The sequence below is a fragment of the Nothoprocta perdicaria genome, unplaced genomic scaffold (assembly GCF_003342845.1).
Source record: "Nothoprocta perdicaria isolate Ctin4 unplaced genomic scaffold, notPer1 scaffold_2, whole genome shotgun sequence".
NCBI lineage: Eukaryota > Metazoa > Chordata > Aves > Tinamiformes > Tinamidae > Nothoprocta > Nothoprocta perdicaria.
Genome location: NW_020455204.1, coordinates 598,488 through 615,172, shown reverse-complemented (window position 1 = coordinate 615,172; position 16,685 = coordinate 598,488). Strand labels below are relative to the sequence as shown.

Sequence of the window (16,685 nt, the reverse complement as noted above, 5' to 3'; positions counted from 1 at the left end):
TACACTAAGAGCTTGCCAATGCAGCTTGCCACTCTGTATCAAGCTTCTTTGTAAGATACAATAGATGCAGCATCTTATTCCAGTGTCCTTCCAGCATGACCCATTACTCAAGACACCAGTAAAGAAACTGAAATTTACCTTTCATCACTCTACATACAAGTGGTATACACACTACATATATATATGTGTGTGTGTCATTCATATGGCCTCACCTCCAATGCAAAGTCCACTTAGGTGTAAACCAAAGGATTAATTATCTGCCTATTTCAGGAAGTCTGTTGCAGCAGTATAGACATATTCTTTACTTGGTCATTTAAGGGTTTTTTTAATATGAACAGAAAATAAAGCTTTGGATTAACCAAGTGTGACTGTTTAACAACACTAAAATCAACCAGATTTTCAACACTTCCTAAACTGTTCATATTTTTTTTTCCTAAAAACACCTCAGTGCTCAAGTCTTTGAACGATTCATCCAATAAAGCTCATGTACACCAGATGTTACAGACATCTCAGCTGCAAGCTGGCAGCATTCATTTCTTTTTGCCCAATATCCTGAGCTTTACAGAAAAAAAAAAAAGAACACAAACCTCAGGTCTTGAAAAGCAAAGGGTTTTTTTCCATTGGTCTGAATCAAAACATAAATGCTACGTTGTTTTCGACATACAAGTCCCATCTGTGCATCACGAAATGATGAAGAAAAGTCTGATGCAAGGTCTTCTTAAATAGCCTCCCGAAATATAAAGAAAGCATGACAGGAGCCTGATGCAAAGTCCAAAAACAGTCCAGGGCAATGGGTGGGTATCACTAAAGGTTTAAGGGCTACTGGGATGATGTGGCCAGCCACAAACTGTCTTGCAGGAGGTCCTGACAGGGTTCTCTGTTGCTAAAACCAGAGAGAACTGACTGCCATTCCCCTTTAGAGGTTTGTCTACCTGTTACAAAAGAATAAAAGGCCTCGGGGGAGCGGAGAGTCACGCAGCCGAGCGCCGGCGAATCACAAAAACCCCTCGCTGCAGCTGCCCCAGGTAGATCCTCATCTTTGTGCTGTCACTGGTTTTCCTCACCCAGATCTGCATGAAAATGAAAGAAAAAGGGGAGAGGGAGTTGTGTTGGAGAAGGAAAGGGGAACCCCCCCATAAATACAGTGAAAATTAGCTCCAATTATCCTTACTGCCTGACTTGACAGCTCTCAGGAAGCACAAGTGACTGAGCTTAACCCATGGCCATTGTTTCACTTCAGGCATCTGCAAGCTAAGTAGGAAAGGACACGTTCCTACCTTTCCCACCCCAACTTCTCACTCAAATTAGTCCTAAAGAAGAATTAATCTTTCCAAGGATCATCACAAAAGCAAACTTTCCTTCTTGCTACAGTTTGCAACAGAACTCTAATGTTAAGCTCTACCTAATCAAAAGCAAGTCTCTCTAGGCCCACAGGTCAAAAAAAATTACTTCTCCTGGGATTTGCTCAGACAAGTAACTATTACTCAAACGAAAAGCGTGCTCCGATTTTGTTCAGTGAAGCATTTCTCGCAATGCATTAAATAAATTGTATTTAAAGATAAAAGGGCCTCCTTTTTAAACACCTGCAGTGAAAAATTCACACCATTTGCAGATATGGAGCAGGTTTCAAAGGACAAAATTGCTTCCACAGAGGCAGCCATTCAGAGAATTTTTCAAAATAATGATTACTTTCAAGAACTTGAGACCTCAAATACCTGCTCAGATTTGATTTTTGAAGTGCAGAACTCCTCTGCATTTAATCATTCTAATGCACTTAAAACATTTAAATAAATGCATAAAAATTAAGACTTTTCCAGTTCTTGGAACTAGAATATTTTAGCCCAATATTTTGTACTACAAAGGATTAAAGTAAGCATTGGAATGTGAATTATCCAAAATTCTTTTAGCTATTGCATTGGCCACAGGTCTTGCAAGCTACGCTGATTGAACTCTACTATTCTAGTTATAAATTGATTTTACTAGCAGACCCTCAATATAAGTGTAATCTTTGCCTACATATATACTTTGGTTTTGTCCCCAGACAAATTAAAATCTATATTTAATTGACAGCTATCTCTCTGCAGGAAGATTTACTAAAACACTTAGTATATTTTGCTAGCCATAGCTAAATATTTATATTTTCACATTCTGTCAGAATAGGACAAAACAGTAAACTGATTCCATTAAAGTTAACATTTTCTGGAAGATCTGCAAGGAAGATTTAATTAAGTTTCAAATTATTATAAAATTAAAATTATTTATTAACCTTAAAATGTGCTACATGGTTAAGAAATTTAAAGGCATCAAGACATGTATGTATTTTAATAACAACTGCCAGCTCTAAGAAAATGAAGAACACAGTGACCAGAAACAACCAAATTCACTTCAAGACCAAAGACTTGGTCTGAATTTATTTCTAGTCATCAAGGAAGAGCTTCTCAGCTCAGAGTCCAGCAGCCAGTTACACAGCTCAAACCTAGTTTAGGTAAATTCATTCAGACCTTCACACAAAGAAAGGTGTCTCTGATGCACTGCAGATATATCCTTTCCCCAGCCACAAGGAGACCCTTGCATGTCATACTATCTTTAACATTCCTTAAGGTCCTTTAATGTCCTTTCACTTTGAGCATTAATGGAAATATCGAGAGAGAGAAACTTTGTGCAAAGGTTTTCAGTAAAGTTTCTTTGAAGGACTTGGCTTCTTTTAGAGATGCTATTAGATTTGGACTCCAGGCTGCAATCAGAAGTCTCTAATCTAAATCTGCCTTCTAGATTCTAAATTCAAACAGGGCCCAGAAAGATCTTAGTTTGACAACTGTGCTTTTGAATGTATTATAAAATCTGGAGTACAGCTTGTACTCCTAAGAATACCTCCTCACTTCAGGAGACTGAAGTGTTTATCTCCTCTGCCTTTCTATATTTGCAAAGGAGCACCAGAGAGAAAACAGGTACTGCAGCTCCTTCCCAAACTTCCTGCCAAAAAAGCCACCACCACTCCAAAAAACCTTCCCAAAACCCAAATAGACAAAAAATAACCCCAGAAGTGTCTCCCTTTAAAATGAAATTCATGCATATATATTTAACAGACTGCAGTTTCTCAGGTTTCAGGCAACCTGTTCCCAAAAGACTGAGATTTAAATAGTAATAACTTCAATTAAATTAGCAGTATTATTTCCATAACACACCTGTTAGCAAGTTGCTATTACTTTATCTAAATAATTAGCTACCAAACCCAACAATCACTACAGCAAGGAGAACAGGTGTCATTAAAAAGCAAATCCCTTGTGCAACTGATTTTGCTGATAATAAAATATTTTCCCTTTACTGCCAAATTAACTTAAGTTACTTTGTTGGCTGATTGAAGAGAAATCGAATCTTGGTTGTTTCCCTGAACTGTTTGCAGGCTTCAAAGAAAAAGCTGCCTCCCTCTGCCCTGCTGATGCACTGCTCTCCAACTGAGGGGATGCTGCAGCAAAATCACACCAAATCTAGATGAACATCCCCCAGCTTATTTCCCGATACACATATTTAGATTAGGTCTCCTTACGGTAACTAAATTGGGTGACAAATTTTCTGTCCTCATTCTCTTCTGGTTTCCTAGCAAGATTATTATTTTGCATTAATAGCATCTAAATTCTTGAAATAATAGAAATGAATAATAGAAATAATAGAAACGAAACACATAAATGCAGTGCAAAAGAGATGCAACATGCCAGCTCCCCTCATCTTCCTGCTTACCAAACAACCATTTGTAGTAGTAGATCACTCTGCAGAGAAACACAGCAAGCCTCCCACTTTACCAAGTCTCTGAAGACAAAAACAGTTTATGATATTTTTTTTTTGGTGATTGAAGTTCTTGGCCAAAGACTGCTCAAAGCTACTTAAGTTAACCTCAACAACAAGTGCTGAGCATTGCAATTAACCTCAGTATAAAGAAAATTCAGTTTCATCTGAGATTCAGCTTGTTCAGACACAGTAGTCCGCCTTTTCTGAAAGGACAAGGTCGCTCCACAAGGAGTTTGCATAGTAAAGATTTTTCCCTCGCAGCCCTTACCAGACAGCTGTCTTGTCTGCCCATACTGCCTGACCATGGAATTTCACACTCCCATGAAACACAACACAAACCACTAACCTCGTTGGCGCCCACAGAACTGATCACACAGCTGATCTTGGTGTTCTCTTTAGACTCCAGATAAATCGCCTGGCTCTTGTGGTACCTGCAAAGATAAAGATTAAAAGCAGGGATCACCGAATGAAAGCATTGAGCTGCCCAAACACTGAGAAAGCCAACAGCAGTAAGATGTTCAAGGTCAGGAGTCTACAAGCATTTGGACAGAATAAATAAGTAGCAGACTTCTCCTTTGTCCCCTTCCATATCACCTTCACCACCTTTACATGGCTGTGATCTCATATCACACACACAAACACATGCACTTTGCAAGCAAACGTACCCTGTCCATGCACAAAGCTACTACAAGACCCACTATCAATTTGAATTCAATCTCAACCCAGGTTGTTTCAAACATTTCTTGTCTGAAAAACACGAGAGATCACCACAACATGACCCTGTTTTAAGGATTAATCAAAGTAACCTTCTACACATTGGACACAGGATGGATTTTTAGAAAGGCAAGTCCATATTCCCATTTACAGAACATGACAAAACACAGCACAAAGTTGTTCAGAAGTTGTACGCTGAGGTTAACAACAGTTAACCTCAACAACAGTTAACCTCCAACAGTTTACTCCATAAATTCTTTCAGCTGGCTCCTATACTGAAATTTTTCCAACGATTTACCAGCAACAAAAGTGACAGCATCTGCATTCAGCCTTCCAATCGTACTAATCACCAAAAGCTAATAAAACCCCTCAGATCCTGTCAGCTGCAGGCATTTGTGCCTAGTCATTATTCTCTGCCTCATTTTAGCAGGTTATCAGCAGCTTCCAGGGCAATGCAAAAGCAACAATGCCCTGAGCAGAAGCCTCCGCTGGAGCCCAGATGGTCATTAACTGGCATAAAGAATGTGGTGCAAGATGCTACAAACCAGCCCTCATTGTGTCAAGGGGCACAGATCTCAGTCTAGCCACGATATCCAGCCAGTGAATGAGCAGGAAGAATGGATGATTGTGGGGCAAGCAGCACAAAAGCCTCAGAGAGCAGAAGACATCCCTGCGAATGTCAGCTCCCGAGTAAGATCGATGCGGGCACAGATAGCAAAATAGTTTCTCCAAAGCCGTTTCTTTCCAATTTTAGTACCCGTGAACTCCAAAATGAATGACACACACAATGTTGGCTTCAGCCCCCAGATTTCCTATCACAAGTGACTGCCCCTCAGCTAATCCGTGCTAAGTTTGCATGGGAAGGGAGGTAGAGGGTTAGGTCAGTGCTTTTTCCAATCAAAAAACTACCTCAAACTGCCTCGCAGTCCATATGTGCAGACACAAGCCAGCCGAAAGCACGGGGCAGGCTCACGTCTCAGCCTTTTGCTCCCTCATAGCTACAAACCTCCAGATGAACAGCCAGGGGCTAGAACTTTACAGGGAAAAACAGCTTAGGCTGAAGATGTAAGGAATTGAAGATGGTTTTCAAGGAGGGAGGAAAGCACCAAACGACTCTTGCTTTTGCAGCAGGGAAAGCAGCTGTGATCAGACAGGTGTTGTGTGGGGAGCAGAAGTAATTCTGCTTTCTGTTAAAAAATATTTTGCCAAAAGGCTAAGATTTTAAACGACATCTCCAAGAAAGGACTTAATCAAAAGGATACAACTGAGAACTGGAATAAGTGCAGCTATGAACATCTTTCAACTTCCCCATTCCAGTCTGTGGGCTACTCTCAAGGAATCAAAGGAACAGAGGCACTGACAGAAGGCTCTTTTCTCCTGGAATCCACCACAGGGGGTTGCACCTTTTCAGTAAAGTGTTTTGGAGTCAGGAGATCAAAAGATTGGAAAAAAAAACCCACTCAATTATTGCATACAAAGCTAAAAGCAAAAGAAAAATAAAAGTTATTTAACAGCAAGCTGCACTTCAGAGGGGACAAAAGAGGGAGACAATTTCTTCTTTTCTGAGAACAGAAAAAAAGAGAAGTCTAGCTCCACGTTCACCTGAAATTCCCTCTACAAAGTCGGTGTTTTGAAGATACACTTGCAAGATGCCTCTACGAGGCTTTAGGGAGTCCTTTACTAGCTTTAAACAGTCACTGCTTTGAGCTAATGGCTCCTGTCAGGAAACAAACAACATAGGTGCTCCTGAGCTACCAGTTGCATAATTTCTAGGGCTGGCAGCTTTAATATACATTAAAAAAATCCTCCCACTATCCAGAGTTACTTTGTTAATTTAAAATATCAGGTACTTTTCAGAAGTACCATTACTATCAATCAAAATCTGAGCAGGATTATTGCAGTAAAATAAATAAAATACTTCACTTAAAACAGCACTAGAACAAGCATGAGGGAAAAGGCAACAAGTAGAATTCTTTAAGAAAAGCTCCATGATGACCAAATTCAAGATGACAAAACATCAGCTAAAATGTTTCTTTTCTTCCACAACCACACACCTTTTAGGGAGTGCTTGGGCCTCTGACAGATTCATCTGGACTCACTTCAGACTCTCTTAATTTAAAACTTGGTCAGAATTTTACTGCCCAAGGACTCCAGAATCCTTCCAGATTTCTCTTTTGAACATTACACAATTTTAGTTATCCATATGCTTAAAAAAAATCCAGAAAATGGTTTATTCATTCAAAGATACCTTAGAGGAGAGGACAGCAGTTCTGCATTAAAATCTGAAAGCAAAAATAGCTCTATGAATTCATGGAGCAACCCAGTGGCCTGTTCAAGTTTACTTTCTGCTCCACATGTTTCAGCTCTAAGCAGCAGTTTTTAAGTCAGAGTTGTATACATTCAACCCTTGATGAAAATTCAGTACCAGAAGACTAGCAAAAAAGAACAAAAACTACTAATTTTGCAAGATTGCTGTTGTGTAGACAAGACCTTTCACACGTATCATCTTCCGTGATTTCTGTGAAAAATTAAGTGTTTTCCTGAAGCTGTTTCTTTTTTGTGCGCTTGATGAAGGTTCCTTGGTTTTTATTATAAGAAATATTTTTCGTTCTGCTCATCTGGAGCACATTTCCTCTGCCACCTTGTGGAGGCAGGCTCCAGTGGATAACAAAGCAGAACAGAAGGACTTCAGCTCCTGCTGGTGGCTGTTGCACCGCCCCTCACAGTACCTGGATGCACAAATACATCACACCACATGTGTCAGTGGCTTTCTTACAGAGAGGTTTGAAAAAAAACATGTGTTCCCAGTATCATAACATGCAACCACTGCTGCAGAAGAGACCCAAGCATCTTGTTATTCAAGCCCATAGTTTCTGCTGAAAGTTTATGAAGTCTGAAAAATCCATTACACTCTTAATTTACAGAAGTACCAACAATTAACCGTTGGAGGAAATGGTTAACCTCTGTCTCAAAACATTTTGTCCCCAAATTGTTTCCTGAAAGCAACTTTTCTCCACGGTCTGTTTCCCCTCTTCACAACTCAGGGCTCAGATCACACCAGTTTCCCAGGACTTACCATCTTTTATCGTAATAGAGTTTCCCATCTTCTATCCGGGCTTCAAAGCGCTGTGCTGGCGACTCCGCTGGTGTCACTGGGAGGTGCTCAGGAGAGGAGGGAGAGGCTGCAAACACAACAGCTGAGAATGTTAAAGACTAGCATGCACCCACCACAGCACCACACCTGACAGCAGAATCCCCATCAGTAAGGTCATAATAAGCAGAAACAAGCACAGTATAGATAGCTAGAAACTCAATTTTTTATAGTGTTCTATATTGGGGTGAATAACGTAACCTCTGCTTTGTATATGAAAAAGCTAATATACACCTGGAATATAACACTCCCCTGGAAAAGCACCAATTGGTCGCAGACAAAGAAATCTTTACACAGATAGCTTGGTGTCACTGAACCAAATGTTTCAGGTCTCTACTGGAACGCACATGAACCTCTCATCACTCCCAAACTTTAGGGCCACTGAAGGGACTTTCACACAGCACCCACTTGCCACAGCAGCTACACAAAGAAAGCATATCAGCATTTATACAGTCAAAAAAGGTTGCAATAAAATACTCTGCTCCAAAAAGGTTTTATTGTACTGTTAACTCACCTGGTCTCTTGGGCGATTTAAGCTATATGAGAAAAGAAGAGAAAAGGCATTAGAAGTCTGACATGAATTTTATACAGTAAAAGCTTGTAGAAGTCATGGATAGTTTTACCTTATGTAATTTTTAAACTTACTCTTAAATTGACATAGCATAACCAGAACAGTATGCTGTAAAGAGCCAAAGATACAGTATATGACCAGTACCATGATGCTAAAGAACAAGTCAAAGCCAAATTGCTGTAGCATGCCTCATTATTAGAGCATGACCTGTCATCTCTTGGGAACCCTAGTGCACCGGAGAAAAGTCATTAGACAGATCTCAACAGATGGCACTAAAAGCAAACTACCATCTCCAAATCCCCTCAGTACCCTCCATTATAAGAAAACTTATGTCTTCAAGTCTTTAGCAAGAAAGCAGTAGGATAATCACATCTAGAAAAACTAAACATCCACTGCACCTTGCTGAAGTTACTATAATAGTAGAAAGAAGTGAAGAACCACCCACAAAGACCTAAAGCAGAGGCAGCCCTGTGATCTCACAGAAAACCACGCTAACACCTGGCTCAGCATGCAGAAGAAGAGAGAAACTCTTTCAGATAACTCATCACTTGCTTCAGACCAAAAGTAACATTTTTAGATGACAGTCATTTTAATTGCATTAATTAAGCTTATTAAAATTAAAAGGGTGGAGATAACATCTAGTTGAACCTTTTACTGTGTGACTTGACAAAGGCTTTTGGGACGAAGTAGTCCCATGTACTGAAGACAGGCAGGTCTGGCCTCTTTGGGAGAAGCGTTACCTTATTCAGCGTCCTCAGGTCCTCCATTATTTGCTCATCAGTCAACAAGTAATTTAGCTGAGGTATCCAAAATTAAGGGTCTCATAAGCTCTTGACAAGCACAGCTGAAAAATAAACCTCACTGACATTTCACTCGACTAAACGCAGGAGAAAACTTTCTGTGCATCTGGATAAGGTTTTAACGCCTGTTGTTAAATTTAGGCATTTTTTGTCATATGTATTAGCATGAGTCATCTCCACATGACCTCATATACTGCAGCAATCAGAATTTAAGTTCATTTTAATTTACTCAGACATAACCATCAATAAAAAAGCCTTCAAAGCATCAACATTTGCTTTCTAAAGGCAAACAGTAGCATTTTCATTTTCTTTTTCAAATATTGCACCACTGCAGTGTACAGTCTGTGTGAGCTGCAACAGAGTCACTTCAGTTTTGCAACTGAGCTGGATCCCACCCAGACCTAGAAAACGACAACGGCAGTTTGCAACTCAGAGTGGGGCAGAAATAGGTGGAGAGGGAGAGGAGGAGCAAAAACACTCTCAAAACCTTCCCCAAATAGAAAACTCCAAATAGAAAATGAAGCCAGAAAGCACCAGCCTCTGCATCATGCAGATGAGGACAAATAAGTGCCTATCATTTACGCGGGAAACAACAAAAAAGCTCTGAAGCCAAAGTTAAAAAAAATGATGCAGAAGTTAGTGCTATACATTTATTACAACCTACTAAAACCTGTCAAGAAACATCTAACTACACAGAAGGAAAAAAATACCCAAAGCAGTGTCCGTCTTTAATTTATGGCACTTACGCAAAGAAACTGTTAAATTCAAAATATTCCAAGTAGTAGGATTAAACTAAGGCTAAAACAAATACCAGAATGTTTTAAGGATTCAGGTTCGCATGGAATTCATCCCTTCCCCTGTGAGAAGCAGCAAAAAGTTTCATACTGTGGCTGCTGTATGAAGTTCAATTTATAGGTTATATTTGCTACAAAACTCATTTATTTTGGATGAGATACTGGCACTAATAAACGGATATCTCTTTCTAAAAGAGTGAACAGAATCTTTAACTAGAAGGAGGTTAATTAAAACTGGAGATGTGTGACCATCCTGTGTGAACTTTACATGTTCAAGGTTTGATACTGTCTTCGGAAATGGAGAGTCACTCAGAAGTCACCAAACAGTCTTTAATCTGATTTAGGCCAAACAAGTTTGGAACCTAGTATTAAACCTCTGCAAAGCAAGCATCACTGCTTTTTTTTTCCCCCCCAAGGGAAGTTAGATATACAAATAGAAAAAGTGTCTATCATTGCAGAGGGGCCAAGATATTTTCAAAAACTAGCTAAGATTTTAATTGCAAGAAAGAAGCAATAAAAATGGAGAGACAGATGAAATATGTATCTTCTCCCCCCCCCTCACTTTCCTGCTATATAAAATCAAGGATTTCCATTTGTTCAAAGAACAAATTTAGCATTTCTTGCTTTTGCTATCCATCTCTTTGGATTAGGTATCTGCAGCCTTCATCAAAAAGGGAAAAAAATAGTTTGATATAACAGATATCATCCTTCTGGCAAACACTTGTCACATCTTGAAATAAGAACAGCTTTAGCTTATTTAAAATACCATTTTCTATCTATGGAATCAATTACTCAGTATATATAATGGTCCAGTAAGGTTTTCCCTTACTAAAAAAAAAAAAAAAGGCTAAATGAATTCACCCTCAATTCTGGCCAAAAGAACCAACCAAACAAAAAACATCATTTCATACTGCTGAAGTTAAGATACTCACTTACCGAGAGTTTTTTCAAGACTGGTTGTACTGTATTGTCTTATCACATCATACACATGACAAATTGCAAAGTAGCATTTCCTAGATAAAAAGCTGATCCTAGCACCTCGTTTCATTTCATTTCCTGTCCAACACTGATGCACCCGGCCTTCCACACAGCTCGTTGGCTCCCAGCCCAACAGCCCTCCAGTGGCTCTGTAAAAGGATATCAGGGGCAGGTTTCCGCCTCTTATCTGGAATAGGAACTGGATCATTCGGTCGCCGCCTCAGTTTCCTCGTCATGATAGGTTTCACTTCCATAGAATCTGCAAAGCAATTAAGTTGGAGAGCTGATAAGACTGGAGGGAGAGCAGTTAGAACCAGCAGCTTTTTAGACAAGGCACAAGAAAAATAGTCTTTCTTTTTTTATACTGAAAATTGAATTTCTTCATGATAGCTTCCAGCATCCAAGCTGGAACGGCTGACACTAAAGACAAGTTCTCCTTCATTTTCTTTTGGTTTGATACTGTCTTCATACAACCCAGTGTTCAGTAACAGGGTTGGGATGCCCCAGCTACAGCTTTCATCATCTCAAGTGGCACAGGTGTTTCAGGGGTACTTTAGATGCAGGTAATTCAAGCACAGTGATGCTACAAGCACTCTGCACAAAGTTCCTTCACACTAACATCAAATACTTGCTTTTAAACACATTGCCTAAAAAGCAAGTTCATGAAGGTCTTTGGTAACAATACTTGAACAGGGAAAAGCACATACCAAACAATAACAAAAAAGCAACTGATTTCCTCTGATTGTGTTTCCTGTGGAAACACAAGCGAGATGCTTATCTTGATTTTACCTCCTGTTAATTCCATGGTTAGCTTCTCATTCTCAATCATCTTCTTTTTCTCTTCCAACTCTGCAATCAAATTTTCTTTAAGCTCAATTTTCTTATCTTCAAACTCCTTTGCAGCAGCCTTCTTTTCCTTGACATAGTTTTTTTCCACCTGATCAGTCTAATGCAAACCAGAAGAAAAGGGTTTAGCTCAGGAACAAGTGTCCCAAGCCTACAACATTGCAACAGCTTCTCTTAATTGCACTGTTCTGATTAGAGCAGTTATTTCTTTTAATGATGAACTTATATGAAGTAATTTCAATAGTAATCTCTACAGTAGTTGTCTCAACACATAGCAGACTAAGGGAACTTCTTTCAGGGAAAACAAATACAATTAACAGCTCATGAAACATTACACTTACAGCCCTCCCATTGAATCAATATATATTTTCATAAATTCGGAATACTTACTTCCAGCTGGAGGAAAAGTTCTGAAATAAAAGAGAAATGGATTTACCACCTTGAAAGCACAAAATTACTTTCTCAGCGTTTTAAAATAATTCAATGCTGCAACCAAGAGTCAGCAAATTAAGGGCTGCACATACTTTATCTCTAGTCTCATTTTGTAATTTTATACCGAAATGTTACACACACAAGATAGAAACATACAGTTATTTGAAGTTGGATTTTTATCATAAAAGTGAAAGCTATCACAATCTGCCCTCCTGTGGAAGAAATATGCTGCTGCAACACTTGCCCTTGTCAAGAGGCTCACAAATTCATGGTTAGTCTTAGTATTATCAGAATATACTAATATTACTAGAATGCAGCTCTAACCCATGTGAAATTCACCTCAGAATCCAGATTCCTGTTAGCAAACAGAACAGAATTCAACTTCACTCAAATTCCTCAAACAAATCCTTTATCTCCCCCAGCGCTTGTGGGAACAGGTCTCGGAGCAAACTATTATTTCATAACATAAAACAGCCCTTTGGGAAAGTCTACAGGCATCTTTAAGACAAGATGCACAAAAGCAGCAGCTAGGTGGGAAACCGTAGATTAGGCACAACGTCCATTAAAAATGGAGCACTTTTTCTATTTCACAACAAAATTCTATTTGACACCAAAACTTGCTTTATTGATGTTTACTGAACAGCCAATGGAGAAAAATCAAGAGACTGTCATGCCTCGCACATCCTTAAGCAGTCTGCTACTCAGAGATGCAGAACAAACCTTGGTTCCAGGAGGAATTATTTTTAAAAGACAAAATTGATATTTTTCTTAGGGAAGAAATAAAAAAGAAAAAAGATGTAAAATACTTGATCTGCATGCAGCTTCTCAGACAGAATTTCAGCTCACCTGCGTTCCGTATCCTCTCTTTGTACTGCTGGTCCAGTTTTTTCATTCTTTTCTGATATTCCTGCAGAGTACCTAGTTAAAACAGATCATTTCTTATCGAGACTTTATTTTTTTTTTCATTTTGCATTATATTCTCAGATACCCATACACTACTTGAAAGAGCTCAAAAATCAGAAAATGCAGCTCTAGCTTCCCTAATAAGAACATTCCCTGTTTTTGTTTTTTCTCCCCTCCCAGAAAGTACAGAGACTACTCCTTTTAAGAAATAGTTATTGCAAATACCTTGCAAGGCAGGTAAAATGATGAGAAGTGACTGACATTTTTCAGTGAGCGGAGTATGACTGAGAGGCAACTCTGCAGTTACTTTCACACCAGTCTTCAGTTTTGAAAAGGGCTAAAAGTTATTTAGGGAAAGAGCTATCCTCTTCAGAACTTACCTTCCTGCAATTGTTGCAACTGCCTCTTAAGAGATGCCAGCTTGTCCTGATACATCCTGGAGAGAGAGAGAGCGCATAAAAAACACTAAAAAGTGAAAAACAAAACCAATTTATTTTGCTATTTTAGGTTATTATGTGCTTGCTTATATTGAAATAAGAATTTTTGAAAAGAACTCCAGAAAACAAATAACTGAAAGAATATTACTCAATTTAAAAAAAAAACTACAGCCCTTTTTATGACATCGATTATTCTGGGGGACAGTCACTGCAGAATATCTTTTGTATGTGGAAATCTAACATGGGACCAGGTACATAAACAGAAAAGTTCCACCATTTGTCACATTTTAATATTTACGTATTAGTTTCCTACTCAGAAAACACTTCCTCAGCTTACTGAAGTTATAAACAACCTCCCCCAGCACTCCCATCAGAAAAGTTAAAGACACAAGGGGCAGTTTGGTATTTCCCATCTCACCTATCTGCAGTTTAACACAAGCTGCATTTTCTTGATCTGCACATAAACATTTCTCTGCCAGCAAACAAGAACACAAATGATACAAAAGCCCTTAAATATCAGGAGAAACTATTTCAAGACTCTAGAAAGCCCATCTTCTTGCACACTGCTGATATTCTATTATGTGGTTTTTAATAAGCAAGTTGCTTTCCATCTGGGTTGAATCCCATAGGTTATTTGATTTAAGAGAACTTTCTGCAGTGGGATTGATGTGCATCAAAAAATTGCTGCTCCCAGAAACCTGCAACTGCTTTGCTGTTCAGAATTTCAAAAAACAAAATCCCTAGCGCAGGTCTAAAACTTTATGCAAAGAAACTAAAGTACTAAGCTGCTTTTATTAGAGGAGGATACTTACTGCTCTTTCATTTCCACAAAGTCCTCTTCCTCATGCTTTGCAAGGTCAGTCTCACTAGCATCCTCAGTATCTAAAAGAGGTAAGGAAGGATTTGTTAAGACTAAAGTAGTGTTCAAAAGGAAAGAGGTAAATGCTTTTAAAGTGAACTGGCAGCTGAGTTCCAGGTCCACAAAGCAACTCTGTAAAGATTCATTCAGCAGCAACTTGAACCACCCCATCTGCTCCTGCAATTGCAACTTGTCCCCCTCTGGAGCCACAATGCAGCTTACACCCACTTTGAACAACTTCAGCTTAAGACACCCAGGTGGTTTCTTGCTGGTTTAAGACAAGAGGCTCTGCATTAGGGCCCCCGGATACAAAAATGGGATAGCAACACAATCCAAGACCCTAAACTACGTTTCTCAAGGAAATCACCGTTACTAAGTGCAATTATGGCTTCCCATACAAACAAGTAAAGCTACTGACACCCCAGCTACCCACTTAAGTGCTTCAACATTTACACCCAATAAAGACTACCCCAAGCATATAAGCACAGCCCCAACTGCCAGTAACTATAAATAACTTTATTTATAACACAACGCTGCTAGTTTCCCACTACTTCATCTGTGGGGCTTCTACTTCTTGGGAGAATCAATTCCCCTTCCCCTTGCAGGGCACTGCTCTAGGGGGAGCTCAGAGAGACCTGAATGCTGCAAGTGCAAACCCTAAACCGCAGGGACAAGGGGGGAAGGGGCAACCGGCCCTTCAAACCCGGCCCTTTTTCCTGCAGGTTTCCCCCCCGCCGCCCCCCCGGCACGGACCCTCGTCGGAGTCGCGGGCGCGGGCGCTGCGCTCGCCGTCCTCCTCCTCGGCGCTCTCCAGCTCCTCCTCCTCGTAGTAGTCGGGCCCGGGGGGCATGGCGGCGGCGGGGGGCGCGCCGGGCGGCGCGGGGGCCGGCGGCGCGGCGGACACGAGCGCGGCCGCGCTCATGGCGACCGCGAGCGACGGGAGCAGCCGCCGCCGGGCGCTCGGCAACGGCGCCGCGCCCCGCGCTTCCGCTTCCGGGGCCGCTGCGCGTGCGCAGGCCTAAGGGAGGCGGGCCTCGCGGCGGCGGATAAAAGGCCGCGCTGGGGGCGGGGCCACACGGAGGAGGTGGAGCCTCATTGAGGAGGGGCGGGGCTATGTGGGGGAGGGGTCGCGCTAGGGGCGGGGTCACGCGCAGGAGGTGGAGCCTCACTGGGGAGGGGCGGGGCTATGCGGGGGAGGGGCCGCGCTGGGGGCGGGGCCTTCACGGCTGGGTCTGGGTAGGCGCGGGTTCGAGTCCCAGCGCCGCCAGGCGCGGCCGCCTCCTCCCTGCCAGCTCCTCGGCCCGCAGGCGAGCCCGCCGCGCTGAGCGGGAGCCGGGCCTTGTTCCAGGGCACAGCGGTCACACAGGGCGCGGCAGATGGCCCTGTGCGGGGCAGGGATCCGCTGTCCTGCGGTAGAACCAGTGATTCCCTCTGCTCCCGGCAGCAGAGGGCAATCTGAGCGGCCCTGAGCTTCGTGTCAACAACAGGGGCTGCCTTTGCCAGCTTCCCTTCCCCTTCAAGGGATTTGTGGAGAAAAGGGGATTGTGACAACCCAAGATGAATACAAGCATTGACCCCATCCGCCCTAGTGAAGCGGCTCTATCACAAGCCACAGAAATCACAGGGATTGTTTGGCTCGGTGGGTGACGGGAAGCAGGATGCTACAGTGACAGGAATGGAACTAAGATCTAAGTGTCTCACTTAGCCCTTTTCTGCAAGCATACAGAGACCTGGATGAACTAATCGTGCGGCTTTGGTGCCTCCTGCGCAGCCTGGCTCCCTTCCCGCTGCCAGGCGCATTCCGCACACGCAGAATCACGATGCACAAAAAAAACACTGGCCCAGGGAAAAGGAAGGTAAAAGGCTCTATCCAGAAAAAAAGGGCTGTACTCGAAAACACGGTGGTGCTTTTACTTCCAGCTAGCCGAGCCAGCCGTTCACCCTGCGGAGTGGCAGCAGGCCCTGCCTAATCTTTGTGCTGGAAAGCACTAACAGCTGAGAGCAATTGCACGAGCTGGGCGTTTTGCTCAAGGGCACCCAACGCGGCGCCCTGCACCCCTGGGTGCTCGGGCTCTCCCCGCGGCTCCTCCTCGCCGCTGCCGCGACCGCAGGGCACAGGGTGCAGGAAAGGGTGCGGTGGCTGCGCCGGGGCGCTGCCGGGCACTTCCTCTTGCCGCCGACTCGCACCTGGCGTGAACTGCTGAAATGACTTTCCCAAAGTCGTACGGTTGCATCGGAGTTAAAAATAGGGATCGCGCCAGCTAAAACCCTGCCCCAGAGCTCTCCAGAGCCCACTCCGAGCCTTACAGCCAACTCTCCCCCTTTGCCATGAGCTCCTGCGTGCTCCTTTTCTGCCTTCCTTCCACGCCTGCACACACAGCCCATCAGCTCCTCGCTCCGCAGGCTTTAACCGC

At 42.1% G+C, this 16,685-nt stretch overlaps 1 protein-coding gene across 1 annotated transcript; it reads right to left on the bottom strand.

The window, feature by feature from the left end:
* Window positions 1–601: 601 nt before the first annotated feature.
* Window positions 602–15,193, bottom strand: SUDS3 (SDS3 homolog, SIN3A corepressor complex component). The gene is made up of 12 exons (XM_026037747.1): window positions 15,025–15,193; window positions 14,225–14,294; window positions 13,356–13,411; window positions 12,919–12,990; window positions 12,031–12,050; window positions 11,584–11,740; window positions 10,958–11,053; window positions 8,963–9,024; window positions 8,166–8,187; window positions 7,577–7,682; window positions 4,133–4,217; window positions 602–1,070 (listed from the first exon to the last, which is right to left on the bottom strand). Exons 1-12 carry the CDS (start codon window positions 15,191–15,193, stop codon window positions 972–974), a joined length of 1,014 nt encoding a protein of 337 aa, XP_025893532.1. The 3' UTR covers window positions 602–971.
* Between the last annotated feature and the right edge of the window lie 1,492 nt (window positions 15,194–16,685).